Source organism: Alosa alosa, chromosome 9 (assembly GCF_017589495.1).
Source record: "Alosa alosa isolate M-15738 ecotype Scorff River chromosome 9, AALO_Geno_1.1, whole genome shotgun sequence".
In the NCBI taxonomy this organism is placed as follows: domain Eukaryota; kingdom Metazoa; phylum Chordata; class Actinopteri; order Clupeiformes; family Clupeidae; genus Alosa; species Alosa alosa.
In genome coordinates this window covers 14,686,483-14,711,482 of record NC_063197.1, presented here as the reverse complement: position 1 = coordinate 14,711,482, position 25,000 = coordinate 14,686,483, and the positions used below count along the sequence as shown (strand labels likewise).

Genomic DNA, 25,000 nt, shown 5'->3' with positions numbered 1-25,000 from the left:
TTTGTGGATCTAAAATCACAGACTGTTCCTTTAAAGCCCAAACCCACCCTGTTCTGTCTGATGTCAAGTCTGATGCACTTGTCAGAACTCTGAGCCATAGTAGGAGCTGTCAATCACACTTCATCATGAGATCTCAGCCATGTACGTTCAGGGTTCAGTCTCTTGCTTACACAGGCCAGATTTGGTCAACTCTAGCCTGAGACGCCACCAGCTACCCACAACAGCTGAAAAATAAGCAAAAACAATTGTTTGTTTTTGCTCCCTTTTATATTTATATTAGGGGCAGTCGTGAGCTACTGGTTAGGGCTTCGGGCTTGTAACTGGAGTGTTGCCGGTTCGATCCCTGACCAGTAGAAATGGCTGAAGTGCCCTTGAGCAAGGGACCTAACCCCACACTGCTCCCCGAGCGCCGCTGTAGCAAGGCAGCTCACTGCTCCAGGTTAGTGTGAGCTTCACCTCATTAAGTGTACACTGTGTGCTCTTTGTGTTCACTAATTCATGGATGGGATAAATGCAGAGACCAAATTCCTTGTATACGCAAGTGTACTAGGCCGAGAAACCTGATTTACATTTACATTTTTTTTCTCTCTACACCTTCAGCTCTGTGTCTCTCGGCCTCCTTGTCAGCGGCTTCCCTTCTCCATCTCCGACCCAGCGGAGAGCAGGTGTTTGGGGCGTCACTAAGCCTCTCGACCGGCAGCCTCGCGTCAGCTGGCTACTCTCTACACTCATTAAAGCCACACGGTGACCCCGTGAGCTGGCAGCTCAGGGGATTGTAAAAACATACACACACACACACACACACACACACACACACACAAACACACACACACACACACACACACACACACACACACACACACACACACACACACAAACACACACACACACACACACACACACACACACACACACACACACACACACACACACACACACACACACAAACACTGAACGCTGCCTCAGTCTCGGCCGAGAGAAAATACTGTAAAAAACAAAAGGTCAAGCAGGCCTGTGCAGAAATAAGCTGTGTCGGTTTATCACCTCTGGCCTCCTAAAGCTATTGGTGGGTACAAACAGGATTGCATCTGATGGGGAACTGTCAGCACTCATGAACTCCACCAGTTTGCAAATGTAGGGTTTGTACTCAGTTGACTTACAGCTCCTAGACATGTAAATAGAGGCATGTTCTATGTAAACTCTTTCTTCATTGACCTTTCATAATTGTAAGGTCTAAAAAAATGATGTTATTTTTGAAGAATGAAACTATGTATTTTACCTTTAAGCGGCTTTTTCTGAATATATTTTCGAAATATAATGTCTGAAACTTAGGATGCTGACTGTGCTATCTATTTCTCATTACTTATCAGCGCAATTTCCTTCAAAAATATTCTCTGTCTCCGAGATGGCCTGCAGGCCCTGGCTAACTTTTGATGGCCCAGCTTTGTGGATGAGGATAAATTAAGTTGCATTAGGATGGCTGTATAAAACCCCGCAACGTCTTTATCCTCTACTAGCTGCGTTGTGTTTTTACTATGGGTGTTTATTGAATGTTCTCCCAACAATAAGAACGCATAAATGCTCTGATGATCTGCCTCAACCATTTTCATTATCCGTAGCCATCAGCGAGTCTGTTTGAAATGATAGTTGTTGGTCTTTTATTGGCCGTTGCATTGCCGTTTTTTCCCTCTTTTTGCAGGGGAGGTTAAAAACAATGTATGTGTGGATATTTGTCTATCTCTTTTTTCTAGTTCTTCTCCCGTTGCTTTGATTTTTATCAGGCTGTTTGCATATCAGTGAGTGAGGATGCTACTGCTGCCACTGCTGCTGCAGAGAGAGAGAGAGAGACAGAGAGAGAGAGAAGTGGATGAACTATGAAGTAAAACTCTCATTAAAATTTAAGCTGCCAAGTGTCAGGAGAATTCCCACAGGCCTGAAGCTTCGAGAGTGGATTCAGGAAAGGGGAGTAAAAGTGTGGGAATAAAATGTGCAGCTGTTCGACGGAGGAAAAGAGTGGGGGAAAGAATAAGGAAAAAAGGAAAGAGAGAGTGAGCGAGTGAGAGGCTCAGAATCAAAGGGAGGTCTCTCTTTTACGAGAGTCCCATTGCAGGGGCACCTTGGTGCCTTTCCAAGCAGTGGACCCATGTGTGAGCAGCGTCTGATAAAGCTGCAAACTAAGCCATATATTTGATATTGCTTTAACGCTACACATCTGTCTGTGCACATTATGCCAGAATAAGGTAATAAGGTTGGATTACCCAGCGCCTGCCATCGTCTTACATAAGTGCCTGTGACTCGTAAAACCTGGAACAAACTAAAGTGTCACCGGGCCAGCGCCTCAGTGGTGTCCCTGTCACTTCGTTTTTGTCACAGGAACAAAGACCCCGTCCGCCCGAGCTTCCCTCTGGAGCCTATTACCGGCAGGCTGGGCAGGGATGTGATCACTACCCAATACTATATTGTGATCACACACACAAACAGCAATAATAAGAAATAGCAGCAGAGCAAATGTGTAAATAACCTATGCTAATGTTTCTTCTCAACAACAACAAAAAAAACAGCGGATTAATTTATTTGAACATATTTATGCAAAATGCTTAAGGAGGCTGAGTTTAAGCTCAAACTCGAGAGCATACAAATTTAAAGCTGAGTTTGCAATAACCTCATTAGGTGAAATTAAGATCATAATATGTCATTGTCTACATAAAACATAGCACATCTTACATGTAGGCACACGGGGGAAAAGCATATATTCTATTATTATTATACTATCAGATCAGCATTTTCTCTTGTGGGCTGTCCACAGATGGAAATGCACATATCCTCCATGGGGACAATGGAGTGAACTCGTTTCTCTCTGGCAAGCAGATCTCAATATCAGATAGTCGGAGAGTGCGTTGGTTTTGGTCCGAGGCGTTTGCGCTCTGCAACCGAAGTGGAAATGAGGCTGTCTACATAGACCCGATGGGTCTGACCCCCACCTTCTCTCCTTGTTATTCTGTCCTGGGAGTGACCCCTTCTACAAGGACCTCCTGAAGCCTAGCAATTTGCTTTACAGCAGTGGCCGTTTAAATTTTTAATTGCGGAGCATCCAAAGACCTCGTTTGAGGTCTACGGAGGAGACGGTGTGCAATGCGTGTGCGGAATGTTGAACCTGTCAAGACCTCTCATCTGACCCGTCATCACACACACGCACACGCACACACACTCCATGCCCACTCCTTCCCTTCACATACACACACACACACACACACACACACACACGCACACACACAGACACACACTAAGAGAGAAAACGCAAATATATTCGCCCCAAGCTCTGCGAGCTGGAAAATAAGATCAGTCCTGACCTATACTCATGGCTGTATAAGCACATGACAGAGAGATGGAGAGGGGAAACGTAGACGCAAGCTTGCATGTGCATGCGTGCATACCGTATATATATATACACTGTATATATGCGTGAATATAGAAATATACAAAATAGAACAAATATATTGCTGCTCTTGTGTTTACATTCAGTCCCCTGCACAACTAAATCTGAGGATGTGAATTTATTTCACTCTATCTGACGTTAGTCCTTGCTGGTTACAGCTGGCCTACCTATAACTCACAAACCAAAACTATAGCACTCAGATGCTATTCTTTGTCTTATTCTTGCTATGCAGCACATGCTCGACAGAATAAAGTCCTTTTATATGGGTTAGTATGTCCTGTGACCATTGCTAGCTATTGTTGGCCTCTCTATAACCCACAAAGCAAAGCCACTGGAATCGAATACTACTCGAAGACTTTATTTTTAGATATTTAGCACACATTCCATTGAGAGAAGCGCTCATGTGGGTTAGTGTGTTCCGAAACAAGACTGCTTTATTCCCTTTGGTGCTACAGTTGTTTTATTTCCAACCCTCAGGCAAGCGATGGTAATGCTGTTGTGCTGGGTGTAGCTTGTCTCAGCACTGGTCTCTTAAGCACGCTTGTCCAGGCCGGGCCCACGGCCCTGCTAAACCAGCAGAAAGAGAGAGAGATAGAGAGAGAGAGAGCAGAGGAGGTCAGAACACGGGTCAGAACCCGGCGTGCCCGAGATGAGACGCTGATACGATTTTTATAATCAATTTACCAGACAAGGAGATAAATCCTGTCCAGTCACACGCTCCTCATCACTCGCTACCCCCTCTCTTTACTCGTTCTCCCTCTCTCTCTCCCCCCCTCTCTCTCTCTTATTCTCCCTCTCACTCTCTCCCGGTCCTCTCCCGCTTATACGCAAATGAATAATTCACCAGCCGATGTGGTGAAAGGTGAAGTAAACAAGTCTATTGCCTAATATCCCGGGAGGCTGGGGAAGGGGGATGAGAGGAGGAGTGAGGAGGGGAGAGGGGGATAGAAAGAAGTGGAGAGAGAGATAGGGGAAGAAGAGCAGAGGAGCAGGGACTCCTAATGTGCCATTGCTCAGGGGCCTGCCCACTGTCCCGGAGTCATTTGCACTTATATTGACCTCAAGGTTGTGCCGAAACTAATGACAGAGCCCAGCTCTGCAGCCTCCTGTTTACACTCGCACCAGTGCCGCCCATAAATAACACACTCACGTGGTCCCGCAACACACACATCTGAGGGTTTACGAGGTCTCTCTCTCTTTCTCTCTCTCTCTCTCACTCTCTCTCACTTTATCTCTCTCTGTCCCCTTCTCGCTCTCTCTGTCTATTTCTTCTTCTTTTTCTTTCAATAGGCAGTGCACTTTCTTCCTCTTCTCCCCTCTCTTTGCATCTCTTTCTTCTCATTTCTTTCTTTCCATCTGCCTCCCCACCTCCTCCTCTTCTCTATCTCTCTCCCTCTCTCTCTCTCTCTCTCTGTGCTGCAGGACTTGGTCAGACAAAGGGAGGTCTGAATGCAGAGGGCACTTCAAACCTCTGAATAATGCGCTCTGCCCAGCTTCTGGGGTCGGCATGAGTCAGCCGTGTGATGCACAATGAGAAAGCTTTGTGGAGCCGCACACAGTCTGTGGAAAGGCCTTGCAAAAGCAGCCACAAAGAGACTTTATATAGAAATCCACCTATTCAACCGACACTCTATATAATGACCAGTCTGGAAGCTTGTGCAATACATAAAGCTCCAGGATTTGACTGTGTAAATGTAGATGATGCTTTGGAGTTGGACCTGTTTGCTTATGTTTAGGGCTTTGTTTACATAGGAAAGACATGTTGGAGTTGTGTGGCATTATAAAACAAGTAATAATAACACAGACGTTAACACAGATATCATTATTCCAAGTGTGTGTGTGTGCAGTATATTTAAATGGAGAGAGGTGTGAGAGAAAGGAATATATATAGAGAGAGAGAAAGAGAGAGAGAGAGAGAGAGAGAGAGAGAGAGAGAGATGAGAGACAGAGAGGAAAAATGAGATGGAGAGAGGCAGGGGGCGAGATGTTTGTTTGTTTGTGTGTTTTGCATGTGAAGCTGGGCGTATCCAGAGAAAGTGAAGGGTACTCACTGGCATGGTCTGGCTGCCATGCAGGGCGCTGATTGCAGACTGCGCTTCGGCGTGTGTGGAGAACTTTACAAAGGCACAGCCTGAAACAGACACACACACACACACACACACACACACACACACACACACACACACACACACACATACACACATACACACAGACACACACAGATCCACACAGGGAGCCATTATTAAACAATGTGAGGAGAAGCTCGTCAAAACATGGGGGGGAGGCGAGGCGAGACTACCCCCCGCCCTCCCCTGCACAGCAGGCTGTTCCACCCCGGGCTCCGGGTGGTGTAGGCTCTGCTACAGATTGCACCGATGGAGCAGAAAAACGACACTATTTAGCACCACATGTCTGTCTATACATATTACACGTAAAACGTGCTATAATTGATACTTTCCACATTCATTATGAATGTCGTTGTCTAAAACTACTCAGGGACACAAAATAGGGAAAATATAAATATAAACAAAAATATAAATATAAACACAAATCAACTTAAGTCTCAAAGTGTGGGTTTGAGATCACACCTGCAAATTGAGAAACACGATCAAAAAAAAGTTCTGAACTCCTCCATCGTCAAGAGTGTTTTAATCTTGCTAATGCACATGTTTGTTTTTTTATGCATCTTAAAAGCAACACTAAAGACAGACAGCTGATTTGTTTTGGGAAAAGGGCAAGGGGGGGGGTGGGGGCAGTGGAGATATAATATGACGATACACAAGAAAGCTGGTCCAACAGAATCGCAAGCTCTTTCCTCTCACTTCATCACAACACAGGATGTCTGAATTGTTTTGACATGAAAATGTTTTACTGGTGGATTACATTTGAAGGCAGACCCAGGGAGTGGGTCCCTCGGCCCCAGGAATCATTTCACCAACAGGCTCCATAAACACTGGCTGGAGAGATGCCTGAGTCCCTCTGCGCACGGCTGCATGTCCGTGCACATAACGTTGCCAGTTGTACTGGTAGTTACAGTGCTGATTTGCTAATAAATGTATCAGACACACACGGTGTGAGTGTGTGTGTGTGTGTGTGTGTGTGTGTGTGTGTGTGTGTGTGTGTTTGTTAGAGAGAGAGAGAGAGAGAGAGAGAGAGAGAGAGAGAGAGAGAGAGAGAGAGAGAGAGAGAGTGTGTTTGTGTGTTTGCTTGAAACAGGGGATATTTCAAGGTGCCTTCAAGAGTTACATATTGCAAGGCTATGTTTTCAGTGTGGTTTATTTCTTTGTCTGTCTGTCAGTAGCATTATTTAGAAACTGCTGGGCCAATTCTAATGAAACTTGGTGGAAGGGTGTACCATGGGTCAAAGAACCCAATACATTTAAGAGCAGATCAGCACCACTGGCATATCCAAGAATCATTTTTCACTTTCATTAGCATTGCAAAACAGTCATAGGGCCTTGATGGAGGTCTGCTCTTTTTTTTTTTTTTTTTTTTTTAAGATGCCCAAATTTCCGTCAATGATTCCGGGACACTGAAAGACCGGGTACACGAAACTTGGTGGGCATGTAACCCCACATGGATAGCATGGAACCATCGTTTTTCGTTTTGATCTGTAGCCCCCCCGCTGGACTGGACCCCCCGAAAGGAGGGTAGGGCAGACAAAGTTTTCTGTGAATTTCTTGAGAACTGTGGGGCCTAGGATGACCATTTTTTTCCGTATGTTTGCCTCCAGGGGTCATGTTAACCCATTTCATGTGCACACATGTGCACAAACAGATACACACACACACACACATACATTCACAGTATTCATCATTATGACACATACTCACACAGTAGACATATGTACGCTTTTGCATGCACAGGCACACGCAGGCACACACACAACACGCACACACACACACACACACACACACACACACACACACACACACACACACACACACACACACACACACATAACATAAACATAACACAAACAATCAAGAATTTCTCAGAATTATGAACAGGCGAGATGGAGGTGGGGTTCTATAAAATGAATTTTACATGTGAAATCTATGAACTAATCATGTTTTGGTACTTGTTGTCTAGCAGATACCAGTGAGAATTGAGTGTGGATAATGCAATTTAGTGAGACAGTTAGAATCATATAGGCCTTTCAGCGTGATTTCTTTTTGTGGAAAAAATGTGCTGGACTGGGCGGCGGTCATATTTTGTACCGCTCTGCGGTACATCTAGTTTAAAGTCTGTTTAATGCACAATACTGCACAATGAATATGCAAAAAACTATTGGCCCGAATCTCATGACATTTGGTGGAAGAGCCCCTTCCTTCTCCATGGCTTCTCCATGTTTTTCTTAATAATATAATATAAGGACATCGCACGCCTCCTACTCCATGACTATATAAAACCAGGGGCCTTGAGAAGTGGACTTTGCATCCTACCTTTACTGTTCCCGTCGGGACCTCTCAACACTGTGCACTCCTCGATGACTCCGTAGGGCTCAAACAGACGGTACACGTCCTCCTCGGTCTGCTGCTTGTTCAGCATCCCCACGAACAGCTTCCTGTCTTCTGGAACAAAAGAAACAGGAATGTGATGCACTTGTCGCTAATTCCCCTGACCGCCCCCCCACCTCCCTCCCACACAGACACAGACACACACATACACACACACACACACACACAAACACATCTCCAGTGCTCAGCACAATCAGACCTGACCAATCAGTAGACAAGGAATCTTATTACCCCACCTCCCACCCCAACCGAAAGTAGTACTCAGTGTTCTGTGGCCGGTACATGAAAATGGCAACTGTATTTGTCTGCCCCATTTAGCTCTTGGAGTTGAGTCAGAGAGCATTGTTCCCATGCCAAGTCTGCTCATTTTAATTTCTAAGATAATTGGGTTTGCTGCCTTAACTGCCGCCGCCGCTGCTGCTGCTGTACTCTGGCCTGGGGAGGGCCCGGGGTTGTGTGAGTGAGCTGCCACGCTCGGGTCCTCCCCCGTAGGTAACGGCGAGAGGCAACGGGGCCTGATGAAAAGCAGTGGTCTCTCAGATCCGCGCGCACGACGCACGGCGCACAGCACCACGCAGCAGCACACAGCCTTTAGGGCGTTCCCGCAACTCCGCTACTGCTGACCTACAATTTTACTGAATGCAGGCTATTTATTTTTCAATCTTTTTTTCTCCCCTCAGACTATGCTTAATTGCTGCTGATCCAGTAGTTTCAGTATAGGCAAAGAAATATTTCAGCGCTCTTCGGTGAACAATAGCACTGTTGGGCTGCCTGGGGAATGCTGACTTTTCAGTAAGTGTAGTATTGAACCATGTCAAAGGAAGTGGGTCTTACCTTGACCTGATATGCAGCATTAATGGATGTTTGTGTGTGTCTGAATCTATGTGTGTGTGTGTGTGTGTGTGTGTGTGTAGGTGTCTCTCTCCTCTTCCTCTGTGTGTATGTGTGTGTATACACACGCCTGTGTGTCTTTTGAGTAATGTCATGTTAACAGAAACGACACGACTTGAAGCCATGCTACAGAACATAAAACAGTCTTTTCTCCTGCACAGCGGCACAGTTCTGGCTCCCCGTCTCTGGTGCCAGCTGACAGCCTCTTTATATTCCTCTCAGCCTTCCTGTGCGTGCGTCTGCGAGCACAGAGCTGACCCACACCCGGCTGATATTAACCCACATGGCCGACCAGGAACGGCAGGCCCCGAGCCTGTGTCCCCCACCCCCGTCCCCCGTCCACTTCGCTGGCTGCTCGATACTGCCCTGTGATGCACCTTTAAAATAATCACGAGTGTCAGAACGCTGTCTAGGGAGGGTGCGGCCCTGCCGCACACTCTTTATTGTTTGTGGCAGGATCAGAGGGTACGTATCAAAATAGAAGAGATTCATTGTGACATCTGTCATGGTGGATTGGAGAGCATTTATCTGCAAAAAAGGGAAAGCCCTGAACTGGAAAATAAAAGGCCAAGATGGTCCCATGTTTTTTTCCCCTCAACCCTTCCCTGAGGGGGATATGAATTCTTAGGTGGGGTATTGGTGTTCATGTGCAAATCTATGCACTCTCTCTCTCTCTCCCTCTCTCTCGTTCACTCACCCACATCCACTGGTATATTCAGCTTTTCTGGCCTCTTTTATGCTACTTATGGTTCCTTAGCTGGTCGTGCTTGTGGCTCTCTGCATGCGAGAGTGGATGTGGATGACGGTGAGCCTGACTGGCAGGACTAATGCATGCGGCTGACCTATATGAATTTCATACGCGCTCTCAGATATTCATACCGTCCGTAGACCGTCAGTAGTATTTCCACCTCTTTAAAAACACAACGTTTGCAGCTGTCCAAGCCGCTGATAGATCGCACTTCCAGGAAATCAGCCTTTAGCTGAATAAAGCAATATCGCACCCTATAACAGATAAACCAATACTGTGCATCAGAATGCTTCAGGCCAGAGGACGCTAATTAGAAGCTCGCTAACACACATCTTCAGCCCCTGCATCTGTGGGATATGCTCACTGAAACACTGCATGCATGAGCATGTGTGAGTAGTGTTGTTTTTTTCATTGGTGCCAAACGTGAATGTCTCAAGTGTGGTTGAAGGAAGAAATTAAATCATACATAACCACACATCTCATCATCTCCAAGACCCTCATAGGAGTGACTGCTTGGGCTGGTTAGCAGGAACAGACCTGAGCTATGGCTGGACTATGGCCCTTGACATGAAGCAGTCTCTGTTAGCGTAGACCTCACACACACATTTACACACACAAACACTTTCAATAATTAATGAGCCGCATGGGGGAAACTCCATAGACAGGGTTCTCTGTGTGATCACTGTTACTACATCTTACCCTTGCATACACAAGAGTACACATTCTCTCGTGATAACATTGGATGATTTTAATAAAGATCTGCATGCTCATGAGAGTATTTGTGTTACTATGTGTTGACACAACAACATATAACAGTAGCTGTAATGCAAGGCCTTGAAGGTGGATTTGTATTGCCTCACAGTCGCTACCCCACAAAGATGTTATGGCCGTGGAGCTATTTTGTGCTGCCACTGTATGTTGAAACAAAGTAGCCTGCATGTATAATTATATGGCTTCCTCTATTCTGCCCATCACAGAGCGGAGATCCTTCATCAGCTCCTGCATTTGAATATTATTCTGACATTGTTTACTCCTTGCTTCATTACCATGGAAAATGCTCAAGGTTCCTTTAACAAAAAAAAAAAAAAAAAAAAACAGACCCTTTAAAAAAAAAAAAAAAAAAAAAAAAGAAAACGTGCATCATTCTTATTCATTGCCGACTAAAACATTTGAGAGTTATGGTGGCTCGCACCCTTATTAAATCCCAGGGGTGGCTATTTTTGACAGTGAAACAGATAAGGCGTCCCCTGAATAGCAATTGGATATATCTCAGACGCAGCTGATGCCGATGCCGGGGCGAACCTTGCAGTGTGGCTCTCTAAAAAATGCAGCCCATGCAGCGGCTTGCATAAGAGCCTGTAGCTCCTGATAAGGTAGGATGGATGAAGAAGGCATGCCATTGGAGTTGGTAAATCACTGTCCTGTGTGGGGAGGGCTACAAGGGTGTGTGTGTGTGTGTGTGTGTGTGTGTGTGTGTGTGTGTGTGTGTGTGTGTGTGTGTGTGTGTGCTAGTGTGTGTGTGTGTGTGTGTGTGTGTGTGTGTGTGTGTAGTTGTGTGAGTGTTTGTGTGTATATAAGTGTGTATGTGTGTATTTGTGTTTGTGTTTGCATATGAGTGTTTGTGCATGTGTATGTGTGTGTGAGTTTCTACGTGTGTGTCTTACAGCAGCCAGTCTGCTCTGTTTTTCAGCCGAATGCTAGTAACAGCAGTAGTGGAGGAGACAGAAGAGAGAGAGAGAGAGAGAGAGAGAGAGAGAGAGATGGACATGGACAGAGAAAGAGGAGGCTCACACCAGAGAGAACGAAGAGAAAAAGAGAAATGGGCTGGTTGCTATGACAACTACTCATACATCGGGCTGTCAGTCATGTTTCATTGGTGCTGGGGATAAAGGGCTGAGGGAGGGGGAGGGGGGGGGGGAGGGGAGGGGGGGGTGGGGTTCTGAGCCGGGCCATCTCCCCATCCACTCCCAGCTCCAGTGTGAATTCCTCTGTCAGCCTCAGAGATAAGGGCAAATTAGGAACAGTATTAGCATCGAGATAAAAACAAAACTAAACAAAAATAATGAATGGATACATTTATTAAAGGAAATTATGGAGCTTTGCAGCCAGGGCTGTGCTGTGTGAAGGCCGTCCACGTCCACTCATTTGGGGAGCCGATAAGAGATGACCACAGAGAGATTGTGTGGTATTGCTGATATCTCTCTCGTTCTCTATCCCCAACCCTGCACTGTAGTTTGGAATACCAAGCAATTTGGCTCCCCCTGCCCCCCCCCCCCTTTATGTGGGCTCCAATAGTGATACAATAACCGAGCAAGCAAACAATGCTCCTCCGTAGAGCAACCGCAACTCCACAACAACAACAACACAACAAGGTTGACCACACAGACCCCAATAGAGAAGAGGGAGAGCGAGAGATTTTAATAAACCGCCAGAGAGATCGGAATGCTTAGCCAGTAGAATTTAATCCATTTAATTACATATGTTATATATATAGCTGTGTCTGCAATACTGAGAGAGATCAGCTTGTTGTATAAGCTCTGGGCTCGAGACGCTTGTGTTCTTGCTGGCTGTTGTGTGTGTCGGTGTGTCTGGTGGGGAGAGGAGAGGAGAGAGGAGAAGAGGAAGAAGAGAGGAGAGGAGAGGAGAGGAGAGGAAAAGAAGGCTTTGGCAGGGAATGCTGAGCAGCACTAAGAGACTTGACGTTGCCAGATCTCTCCCGGAATAATTGCTCTCTCTTTTTTTTTGCGCCTTGTGTTTTTACAGTTGGGGGTATAGCAGGGTAGGATTGTGTTGGTGTTACAAACTTGGAACAACCTCTAAGGATTCTAGGGGGGTTTACTTTAAGCTATATTTTGCTTTTTGTTTTTAAACCATAGAACAAAGTTTTATGCTATACAGTGATCTAACTACGTTCAGACGATGACAATATCCACCGAGGGTTTTATTTTCTGGAAGCAGTGATGTCGCATGCTTTGGAAAGAGAAAGTATTTTTGGGTTTACTATTGATTCTGTTCATGCTGTCAGAAATACATTTGCACATCCCATGGACAATGTCTGCGAGTCTATAAATTAACACCACAAGCTTCAGAAAGACAATTCTGTTAAAAAATTAAAGTGAAAGTAGCAAAAATGGTACAGCAAAGGACACCTCCTCTTTACCGTTCCGTTGTTACTACAGTCTTTAAAAGTTGGGATTGGCAGAATCTGACCCAGCAACAGTGTTGACGTGGCAACGGCATCCTCTATCACGTCTCCCCGGTTTTCTCCAAGTTTCATCATCCCCTGCGTGTGTGACAGCTTCTTGTTCGGTTGGCGTGGTGACAGGGGCCGTGTTAAAGTCATCATGAGCCTGAACGCCAGGATGTGGCCTTCTCAGTGCCCGTGATAAGAGCGACGCGGCGCGTTGCGGTGCGAAGTGGAGCGGAGTGGAGTGGAGCGCGGCATCCTTCAGCTAAACGGCCCTCAGGGATACGTTATAGGGCCACACTGCTTTAGCACGGCAGTCTTTTACGCAGCAAACCGAATCACAGAGGTCCCCGACCACTTTATGTGCTAACCCATTTACACACTCACACGCAGTCGCACACATTCAGTACACATACATACACACATACATAGACACACACAGACAAATACACATAGTAACACACACACACAAAAAGTGACACACATACAGTACATATACATACACACATATATAAACACTTTGACAAACACATACAGTATGTACACACACACACACACGTGCGCACACACACACACACACACACAAACACACAAACACACAAACACACACACTCAGTACACTTCCTCCAAACAAACACTTTAGTGTGGGAAAGGGTATGGCAAACTGTTACATCATCCTGTCCAACACGCCCTGCCGCAGAGGCAGGGACCAGAGTGAGTCCACAAAGCATACGCAGGGTGGGGGTTCCCTCCGGCACTAAACGTGATACACATGTCATAGTTCCATCGTAAAAGCTTGAGAAAATGCCATCAGATAGTGTGTATGTATGTGTGTGCGTGTGTGTGTGTATGCGCGATGACAGGAACTGATATATAATGCATTACACCATCTGATTTTATTTGCTTGCTCTATCTAATGATTTCATGGCCTCCCCTAGAATATTAGGCACTGTGGCCTCAACAATAAACCCTTTAAAAAAACACCCCAACAGTATTTTATTATTTACAGACTAGACTACCCACTACTGGACTATACCCTATCTCGTCTAGTGTCCTGGAGGCCAAGCAAAGCTAAGCTTCCCCTGTTCTGTCCAACAATAGTTGTAATTTTAATCAAAACAGTTTGCTTAATCATTTAACAGTTATGTTCATTTCTCTGTGCTGCGCTGTCATCTCCCTCTCGTGGGAAAAAAACCCAAAACATATTTAGAAGTCTTGTCTCATTTGGCTTTGTCTGAAATTTCCCACAAGCTACACTGATCCTGTCATTATCTCTTAGAGGCTCTGTGAGCGTTTCAGGTAAAGTGATGTTATGGTGCCTGGCCTGGACACCGCGGAATTTGTGGGCGAGAGAAATAATAGATGCCGAAATTGCTTAAAATATTTTATCTCCACCATACGTGTCTGGGCAAATTTACGCTCAACGCAATAACAAACGTGAAATATGACTCACTGCCACGTGTAGGCCTCATCATATTACTCCGGCAGCCATAAATCCTGAAACTGCTGTGCAACGTCTACGCACACAGTATATAAACATTTACAATATTGCGGTGCTATTTATATTGTCTGCCTTTATAATGCCATTTTGTGAAGCCTTTTGGCATCACTTAAGGTGAAGAGTTTTTTTTCTTCTCACTCTCCACCCAACCTTATTTCCATTTGCTGGCGCTTGTGTTATGTCCCGGCCACATTTTCTGTAACGTTACAGTAACAACTTTTACCTTTGGCAGTATTTAACAGCGTTCCTGTCTGTTTCTTAATTATTTTCTCATCGGCCCGTTGACACTGATTCATGAGGTTGGAGGTGAAATACACACCCCACCCCCAACAACCCTCCCCCTTTGCTCCACTGCCCTTGTACCCCCACACACACACACACCACCACACACACACACACACACACACACACACACACACACACACACACACACACACACACACATGCTCTGCACCCCCCAGATCACCTCCACCGGCATCTCCCTCCTGTTACCTTGTGATGATCTCAGCGGGGCTAATGAGTTACCTTCATGCAGCGGTTGCTCTCAAGTAATTAACTCCCCCCTAACACACACTCTCACACACACACAAAAACACACACACACACAAACACGCACACACACAAACACACACAAACACACACACACACACGCATACACACACACACGACACACACACACACACGCACACACACAGACACACATAGACAAACACACTCACACACACTCACACAACTACACACACACACACTCACACACATACACACACACAGACACACACACACACACACATGGACACAAATACACACGCCCCGTACACCCCATCCCATCCCTTTCTGAAGGACGAAATCGACTACAGCAAGATACAACAAAGTTCATTAAACAGCCACACCAAACCGGCATTATGTGTAATGTGCTGCCTTGTGCATCGCTCATAAAGGTAAGGCCAAGATCGCTTTGTGTCCCGCTGGGACTGAAACTCCTCGGAGCAGCAATAAGCTCTGGCTGTGCTCCGACTCGACTCGACTCGAGGAGAGAAGAGAGGACCCGGAGAGAGTGTGAAAGAAAAGAGAAAGAGAAAAAAGGGAAGAAGTAGAAAAAAGAAGAAGACGAAGAAGTAGCAGACGGACAGAGTCAGACATAAATTACAGCTCCGACCGGAGAGGAGAGCAAGAGTGTCAAATCGAAAGAGAGAAGGAAGAGAGAGAGTAGGATAGCGTAAGCGGTAAGCTTCTTCACGCTCCTGTCCCGTGTGGGAGAGGAGCGTTTCGCCGGCGGCCGCGTTTGACAGAGAGAAATCGCGCCCGTCAGGAGGGAAGGCGGTGACGTGGGAAGGTGGTGGGCGAAGCAGGTTCACCGTGGCAACGACCTCCATGGCCCAGACCTTGACGAAGGTGGAATATGTATCAGCCACGCGTATTTTACACAAGCTGCTCAAAAACTGCAGAGTTAACAGTTACAGGCCAGAAAAAAAATGCTGCATAAGGCGAACCTGCAAATACATAAATATATCCCTAAGCCTTAAAAGCATGTGCGGTTTATTTCTGTAAATTTCATAATAGCCGCCCAGCTTGCTATTTCATTTACAGGTATAAGCATGCTAAAGGCTGAGTCCAGTTCTGGCCTAAAAAAAAACCCTGGCAAACTGTGATTTCCTCGCCGTGCCTTTGTGTGCATTGGTGTGGCGTATTGGAAAAACGGGTGTTAATGCTCCGGATGCAGCGAGGATGCTGCCTACTGTTCACTTTGGCAGGCTGCTGTCAACGGGCCTTACAGCGGACATAATGGATTTCTGCAAAGTGCTAAAAACCTTTAGCACATGCAAAGCATACGGCACTGGTCCCTGAGGAGACCACTGGCTAGTCTGGGACTCTATTGACCAGGTGCCACAATCACTTTTGTTTAGTCCCAAACCCTTCAGTGGCCATGCTACAGAAGAGGTCAACCTTGGCTAAACGGGTTTTGTTGACTGTGCAGAGGGGATAACACCATAACTATCTAGCCATAACTATCTACATGAAACTAGCCATAACTATTAACATGAAACTGTTCTTTACAAAGTATCGATGCAAAATGAAGCTCAACCACATGCACTTATTGTATGTAATATATATATATATATATTTAGTATGTAGCATATCTATCTATCTATCTATCTATCTATCTATCTCTCTCTCTCTATATATATATATATATATATATATATATGTACACACACACACACATTCCACATCCTGTAGCTCAGTAAGTGGGTTATAGTCTGGCAGTGGCACCTCCACAGACATACACACATGACACGGCACTGAGCTGGCAGACTCTGGTTTCCACAGCACGCCGAGCACCGGGCCAGTCCGAACCAGACCCACCCATTTCCTCCATGCTGGCGGGGGTTGGCATCTGCCGTCTCCACAGACAGCCAGTGACGGCCGCCAGGATCCCCCCTGCTCCCCCTGGAAACCGTCCAGTGGGTCAGGCTCTGTCTGTTTGGAGAAATGGCCCCTGTTCGCCACTCTCGACCGACCTGAGGCTTTTTTTTAAATGGGCGAGAGGTGGAGGGGAGAAGGAAGCTCCAATCCCTCAGCTACAGACCTGCTCTTAGCTTTATTATTAAAAATGGATTAGAAGGAGAAGAGAGAAAGACAGAGAGAGAGAGAGAGAGAGCAAGACAGAGAAAGAGACAGAGAGAGAGAGAGAGAGAGAGAGAGAGAGAGAGAGAGAGAGAGAGATGGAGAGAGAGAGAAATGAGGAGAAGAAAGTGAGACGGAGAAGAAAGGGAGCAGGAGAGGGAGAGAGAAAATAGAGTGAGAAGAAGATGGAGTGAGACAGTGGAAGGGAGAGGAAGGAGAAAAGAGATAGAGTGAGCAAGAGAGAGAGAGAGAGACAGAATCTGTGTGAGGATGTGTGTGTGTGTGTGTATGTTTGTGCATGTGTATACGTGTGAGTATGTGTGTGTGTGTGTGTGTGCATGTGTGTGAGTGAGTATGTGTGTGTGTGTGTGTGTGTGTGTGTGTGTGTGTGTGTGTGTGTGTGTGCTGAAGAGAGAAAAAGGGGAAGGCCAATACTCATTCAGCCTCGCTTGCTTCATCCCACAGCCTTGACAGCCTCATTTGTTTTCATTTTCAGGATGTTTTGCTTGATATCTAATGGAATAACTATCTATCTATTGACCAAATCATCAGCAGCGATGAGCGTAATTGCTCATGGGTTGTCATTTATGTACGCGGCCTCGCCTTCAGACCCCCCACGTTGCTTTGATTATGTGTTGTCATAACAAAACAAACACTTGCGATCTAAATGATATGGATGTCATCGTGACCTGAATCAGAGCTATGCGAAGCTGCATTCATTCTTGTGGACCGCCTTGGTGGCAGTGCAGTTTAGTGTGTGGTGTTTCACGTGTGCATCCATGTGATTTGGGAGAGAATGACGAATATGCAATATGACACAATTATATTGCATCCATTTGTTTGTGCAATAGACAGACACTCTGGTTGACTTCACTGCTATTCAAAATATTTAGCTGTGCTGCAAGAGTTCAAGTCAAGCGCCATCTTAAAGCTCTGTGTGTGTGTGTGTGTGTGTGTGTGTGTGTGTGTGTGTGTGTGTGTGTGTGTGTGTGTGTGTGTGTGTGTGCGCATGTATGCATAACAACTCCCTTTGGGCTAGCTGCCTCTGTGTGTCCGTGTGTCCGTGTGTGTGTGTGTGTGTGTGTGTGTGTGTGTGTGTGTGTTTGCAGGCATGCAAGCGTGAGGGATCTTAATGCACACAAGGAAGCAGAGTGCCACACGCCCGCCCTCACCACAGGGTTTTGTGCGAGCAAGCACAGAAGTGCCGTGTCAGCACGCGCCATATGGAACCGTGGTTAAATAATATAAAAATCACAATCGTGTGATGAAATATACATGTGGGGGACCACCACCACTCTCTTCGCCTTTGTTGGGCTTGTCTTCCAGGAGAGATTCTGCCTCAGTTCTTTCTATCTCTCTCTCTCTCTTATTCTCTCTCTCTCTCTTTCTCTTGGCTGTCTCTGTTCCTTTCCTCTGCCTCTCTGAGGGACATTTTCTGCCAGGGGGCCTGTCGATGAAGCCCAAACCCCCCGAATGCCCTACTTTCTCCAACCTGAGCGTGAGATTTCTCCTATCTTAGTTCACCTTAATCTAATTACGAGTCTAAATGGCAAAGAAACTTTGCATGCAGAGAGCATGAATATTTTTACATACATCTTCGGCGGCCTGGAAACCTGAAGGCAGGCTGCAAGTCATCATCTCTGTGTAAGGTCCTTAATTACAGAAACGGCTACAAGGAAATTGTAGAGTTTTACGCCCAACATTGTTGCAGCTCTGATCAAAAGCTGAACTGACCAGGTTTTCAGGTATTCAGAATGTTTTGCCTTTTCCATGAGGGTAGTTTTGCTCCCTCTAGACTTTTTTTTTTTTATTATTACTGTGTATAAGTGTGTGTACGTGATTGTGTGTGTATGGCTGCATTTGTGTGCATGTACGTATGTGTGTAGGCATGTGCATGTCTCTGTGTGTGTGTGTGTGTGTGTGTGTGTGTGTGTGTGTGAGTGTGTGTGTGTGTGTGTGTGTGTGTGTGTGTGTGTGTGTGTGAGTGTGTGTGTGTGTGAGTGTGTGTGTGTGTGTGTGTGTGTGTGTGTGTGTGTGTGTGTGTGTGTGTGTGTGTGTGTGTGTGTGTGTGTGTGTGAGTGTGTGTGTGTGTGTGTGAGTGTGTGTGTGTGTGTGTGTTTGTATGTGTGTGTGTGTGTGTGTGATTATCATGCACTTGTACTGTATGTCTGCCTGTGTGATTACAAAAGATTGCACAAGCCAGTGCAACCGCCCGCATCTTCCACTTCCGCCGGTGGATCCGGGACCTCGTTCGCTTCGCTCCCTCACTCGGTAACGCAGCGGATTATCTGAAATGAGTCGAGTCAATTCAACATTTCAAAGGCCAGTCACTCCGCAGCTGATTAGTTATTGTACACACTTGTCAATTAAAGCTCCCAGGAGAGGAGAGGAGAGGAGGCATTGTGGAGACTTTCGAGTGTCTCACAGCGCATGGAAATCAGGAGGGAGATGGAGGCTGAAAGAGACGGCGCTGCAGGGACGCGTCAGAGAAGCCTTCGGGAGAATAACACAGGACTTCCTCACTCTCGGCGTACGGGCCAGGGAGAGGAACGCGTTCAGTGAATCAGACATCAAAGTTTTCAGCAAGCAAGCAGACGGAGCAGAGGAGTGGCTTGCACGGGATGGCGAGGTAAACATGGTACTTAAGCTACTGAGGGTGAATAGTGCAGACACACAAAGTGCTTAGCAGAGCGTACAATCATGAGGCTCTCTCAGACTCTTGGTGATGGCAAGATTTTGAAGGTAGGTAGATTTGGAGTATGTAAGTAACATACATGTAAGAAACATAATTATTCAAAGGTTTCACTGTGTGAAATATAATACTTCAAAGGTCTCATTGTGTATATCAGGTTCCAGTGCACTGCCTAGATTTGCTTCATAAATATGCTCCCCAAACCTAATAACTTACAGCTTTATCATTTACATTTTTATAAATTCCTCAGGTCAACCCAGTGGGTCATTAGCACCTACAGCCTCATTCTACTTTAGCTGAGCACAAACAAGAGGCGAAATGCTCAATACTCATTTTCATTATACTGCAAGTTTATTTCCCACTGGGTTAAAATCCACATTGAGTTTCCAGTGTTCAATCAATACTTGTAATATAAAACATGATCACCCTTTAAATCCTTGAGGTTTGCCACCGCAACAATTGCATGTCAATGCACTTATTGCACTTCGTACAATCATTCGGACAAACATTTGATTTGGGTGATTTTAATTGTAAAGAGGAGGAAAAAAATAGGGAAATGAGAATGAAGGACATTTGCATTGCAGATAAAATAGATAAAGAATAAATCTCCCAGCCAGCAGGGGCAGGGAGGGAGTGAAAAATCCAAAAATCCCTGAAACTATAAACAGAATCCTATATGCCTTCTGTCCAAAGAGTCTCACTTCAAACTGCTGCTATTCACACTCTGACACAAAGGGGTAGTGTGTGTGAGTGTTTGAGTGTGTGTGTGTGTGTGTGCGATCATGTGTGAAAGAGAGAAAGTGTGTATATATGTCTGTCTGTAAGGGAGAGCAAGAGTGAGATAGAGTGTGTGTGTGTGTGTGTGTGTGTGTGTGTGTGTGTGTGTGTGTGTGTGTGTGTGTGTGAGTGAGTGAGTGAGTGAGTGTGTGTGTGTGTGTGTGTGTGTGTGTGTGTGTGTGTGTGTGTGTGTGTGTATGTATATGTGTGTGTGAGTGTTTGAGAGAAAGAGAGGGAATGAGAGAGAGAGAGAGATGAGAGAACGATGGAAATAGAGAGAGAGAGGGAGAGAGAGAGATGTGCAATAAAAATGCATGTGTGAGATGACACTATGCTTGAGCACCCCATCCCTGCTGGGTGCCCATAAACACCTCGGCCCTGCGCCACCCCGCACTGCCCCGGTAATAAACTAACACCTCATTCCTACCCCACTGGCAGAGGACCCGAGTGAGCCATCCGGCCAAACGCAGCCAATGTGCCTTTTTAACACACAAGTACCGATGCTCCCATGAGTCTCTCCATGGAAAGAGAGAGAGAGATAGAGAGAGAGAGGAGGGGCTTTCATAAACCCATAATGATATGCTCTAAAACCACAGGGGTGAATGTAACCTTTCGCATTGGAGGACGATGTTATTAGAAAAGCCAAAGTCAGAGCAGTCATTTAAAGTGTGTCCTGACAGTAACGGCTATTCCCATTAGTTTCTCTGCTGTCTGTTGAAATGCGATGAGGGGGAAAAAATAAATGCCACCAGAAGAAGAAATAATAGACCCCAGTTTCCTACAATTTCCAATTCAATTTCCCACCACTGACCTGAGGTAACTAGAGAAATCAATGTGAGCACAAGGTAAAGAATTCTGACTGCAACAATAGCAGCCTCCCCTTCTTCCTCCAAAGGCAAACCCCATCCATCACTGGCAATGTCAAAGTGACAATCTTGCTTGTCTGATCCTGACACACACATCCTCTTTGAGGGTAAATTAAACCCTTGATCCATGGAGTTACCCGTGATTAATACGCACTCCCCTATCCTTTAAGGGAGCCTTAACCCCCAAATGCTGGAGCCCTGGGATTACGGGTTGAGGCTCCCGGGGAAGAAACACTCCTCGGCTGTGTCTTCCACGGAGAGCTTGTTATCAAAGGCCAGGGCTGCTGGAAGAAAGGTACGGGGTGAGAGACAGCCCTCTCCGAAGCCTCTCTCTCCGCATACTGTTTGGATCATATCATCACAGAGACTCCTAATGAAGTGAAAAATATCCAAGAGAAGTACATTTCTTTGATCTGCTGCTGTTTCTGCTGCTGCATAAAGGGGCCAACGCCAACTCAATAACTCCAATGCTGAAACGACCTGCACCCAAGAGGGGGCAGAAATCAATGTCTGCCATGGTTGATCAGCATCTACTCAAGACCGACCCCGCGTGTACCGAATATGCAACATTTTCCTCTTCGCCAAAGTCAACAGCTTCTTTTTCCTTCTCACTGTTGGGGAGAATCTCAGACCACTGGTCCACAATTTTAGACCACTGGACCAAAAGGCGTCAGAATACAAAACACGATGAAAGAATTTTTTTTTTTCTCGTCTCATCACGAAAAGCCGATAGATGGGGGAAAAAAAATGGTTGCTTCAAACATGTGTGCCAAAATGCCTTGATCAAATGACTCCTTAATGGTCCAGGCGATGTGGCATAAAAACAGCAGGGGCCACTGGGAAGGACCCTGCAGGCGTTGGAAAACACTGACGCTTTGCCACGCGTCTCTCCAGGCCCTTCATGTTCCCGACTAAATATGGATTATTGTGTCTCAGCCACTTTTATCTTCAAACACGGCTTTCAGCCATCTGTTGTCAAAGGCAGGAGACCTCTGCGCCCAAAGTGTCTCTGAAAGAAAATGGACGGGAAGGGGTGGGGTGGTGGTGGTGGGGGGGTGTGGTGAGAACGGAATGGGAAAGGCCAAAGAACTTTTGAAGCGTGAAAGACTCTGGATTTACTTTTTTCCTTTCCTTTAAAAAAAAAGTGAGAATGAGAGAGTGGTAGGAGTGAAAGAAGAGAGAAAGAAAATCAAGGTCCGGGGGATTGTGAAATGTTATTTCTATCTACGCGGCTTTTCTCCGGGCAGACCTGAAAAGCATGGTTACACCAGTTCAGCAGCCATCACTTCTTATTTTCTCTTTTGTAAAGTACGCTCTTTGTAAATCTGTCTGGCACTTAGCGCTTTAAGGTCTCTAGGGCCTCTGTGTGGGCGGCTTTCCTTGGTTTTTTTTTCTCCTTTTCTAAACATGAGATGGCTCCTCTTTCAATGCGCACCACCATTTGTGACCCCAATACTCACGCGGAAACTTTCCTGTATAATTTCCGCGCAGGCCGATGTTTTTGTGCAACACCTGCAAGTGCGGTGGAGGAGTCCTTGCTGTTCTTCTAGAGGACCTCGTCGGTTCCTCGTTAAGATTCCTGCATTGCGTATGCCACCGGCACCCTCTTGTCACTTGTGAGTGTGCGCGTCTTGGCGCTCAAGCCCTCGGAGTTGGCAATTTCCTGCCTCTCAGCTTTTGAGAGGTGCAATGAGCAGTGTACGCTACCAGAGTCGTTATCTTGTCTAACAAATAACACGTGATTCGAAACAACAGCAGCTTCGCCATGCAGAAGGCAGCACTGCTACACAACCACACAGCACCAATTGGAAAAAAGGAATGTGTGTGTGTGTGTGTGTGTGTGTGTGTGTGTGTGTGTGTGTGTGTGTGTTATGTGTGTGAGAGAGAGAGAGTGTGTTTAGGTAAGGAGGGGGGGTGTTAGCTCGAGAAGGCAGATGTTTTAAAACACGTATAATTGCCTTGGAAAAACGTTTTCTCCATCATATCGGATCCATTGAGCAGGATGAGTGTGCCAGACGAAATGTCTCTATAGGAAAGCTAATTTTCATGCCAAAATGAATCCTAACATTCGTGTGCGCTCATCAGGGGAAAGGCAACAAATCTCCCATCAAACACAACAGAACCCACCCCACCACACACACACACACACACACACACACACCACCCCTTCACCTCCATCTCCCCCAAAATACCACTAAGATCCCAGGAGAGCCCTAAGCCGAGCATACCAGTTGCATTACGCGTTAATGCCAATGTGTCTGCTCACAAGAAAATGTTGATTTTTGCGTAGCTCATACTAACTTTCCCCATAACAAGGAGCTATTTAGATCTGTCCTTGGCCAAAAGGCAAGAGTACTTGAAATGTGTTTAGATTTGGAGCAAACATCAAAGAGACTTAAAGCTTATTTTGAAGTGCATGGTGCCCTAAGGGCCCGAAGCGGCTGTGTGCGGTTGCTATGCCCCTGTAAATAGTTTGGATTTTCGCTCTGTAAAAAAATTCACCGTTTCTCTCTCTCTCCCCGCAAATTTGATTCCTCACCGGGATCTCTGACGCCACCTTCACCAGAGAAAAAAAAAAGAAATAAATAAATCACTTCATATAATGGAGCTGCCGATTGCTCTGCAAATATGTCGATCACAGGCCCTGTAGATACCAGGCAGCCCAACCTCATAAATGGCTATAAATTTAAACAGTACCGACTCTCACTGTTGGTAGCAACACAAATATTGTTGGAGAAAATGGCAGTGCTGCTCTGATGCTGAACATATGATACTGAATCCATCAACATCAGCCAGGTGTCTGCTAAGACGAAAAGCTGTCGAAGGCTAATTAAAATAAATCTCAGGTTTGCTGGCAGATCTACAGTGGTGATATTCCACATGGTTGAGCCTAATGTTATCTCCTGACCTACTAACTAGCCAGGCTTGAACTCCTCCTCTACATATCATTATTTATAATGACATGGATGGTTATTATTCCTTTGCTTTTAACCATAAATGCAATTTAATTTAGTGTGTCTTTTAAAAACCCATAAAACATTAATATTGACTTGAGGCTGCCATGCCGAGACTCGCTCCTCATCCATTTAGACTATGGTCCATTTAGCTTTTCTGTCATTAGAGATAATACAAACTAAATAAATGTTAACATGGCACTTCTACCGAGACCCTCACCCCAAACACACACACAAACACACATACCCTACCCCCACATTTTCTCCCAAGCCATCAACATCCATGCCTTTCCACGGAAGGAAAATTTATTAACTTCAAATGCAGGGGGGAAGAAAAAAAAACATGGCTGTGCATTTGTGCTGAACAAATTTCAGCTAATTATAACGCAAACTGTACAAAATGCTCTCCGTGACCACTGCAATCCTCTTTGCTATGCTCCGCGAGGTTTCTACACCCATTACACTATCACAAACACACCATGTCAGCACGCACACACATACCAACACCCACACAGAAAGCAAGTGAGAAACACAGAGAAAAGAGAGAGAAAGAATTAGAGAAAGAGAGAGAGAGAGAGAGATGGATGGGGATGGGTGGGGGTCCATGCTCCATGCAACATCCATACTGTAGTTTAATACCATCAATCTTATTTATCTCTCTCTTTTGACTTTGTGTAATATTGTGCTGTGTGTGTGTATTACACAAGCCATGGATCTTTAATGAAAGATTTTGCAATGAAGCCTAGTCACTTGGCTGGTCTAATGAGATCCCTAACTGTTCCCACCATCTGCCAACCTGTAGT

General features: G+C 45.7%; 1 protein-coding gene across 9 annotated transcripts in view; it reads right to left on the bottom strand.

The window, feature by feature from the left end:
• Positions 1-25,000, bottom strand: part of celf5a (cugbp, Elav-like family member 5a) — a 168,730-nt gene that overhangs the window by 19,844 nt on the left and 123,886 nt on the right. For 6 of the 9 annotated variants that reach the window (XM_048252019.1, XM_048252023.1, XM_048252022.1 and 3 more), the window contains exons 4-5: positions 7,882-8,010; positions 5,488-5,567 (exon numbers count right to left, since the gene is read on the bottom strand). In XM_048252019.1, the coding sequence (XP_048107976.1) occupies positions 5,488-5,567; positions 7,882-8,010 (209 nt within the window). The remainder of the gene's footprint in view (positions 1-5,487; positions 5,568-7,881; positions 8,011-25,000) is intronic. The other 3 variants (XM_048252021.1, XM_048252025.1, XM_048252029.1) reach the window with 1 other exon arrangement.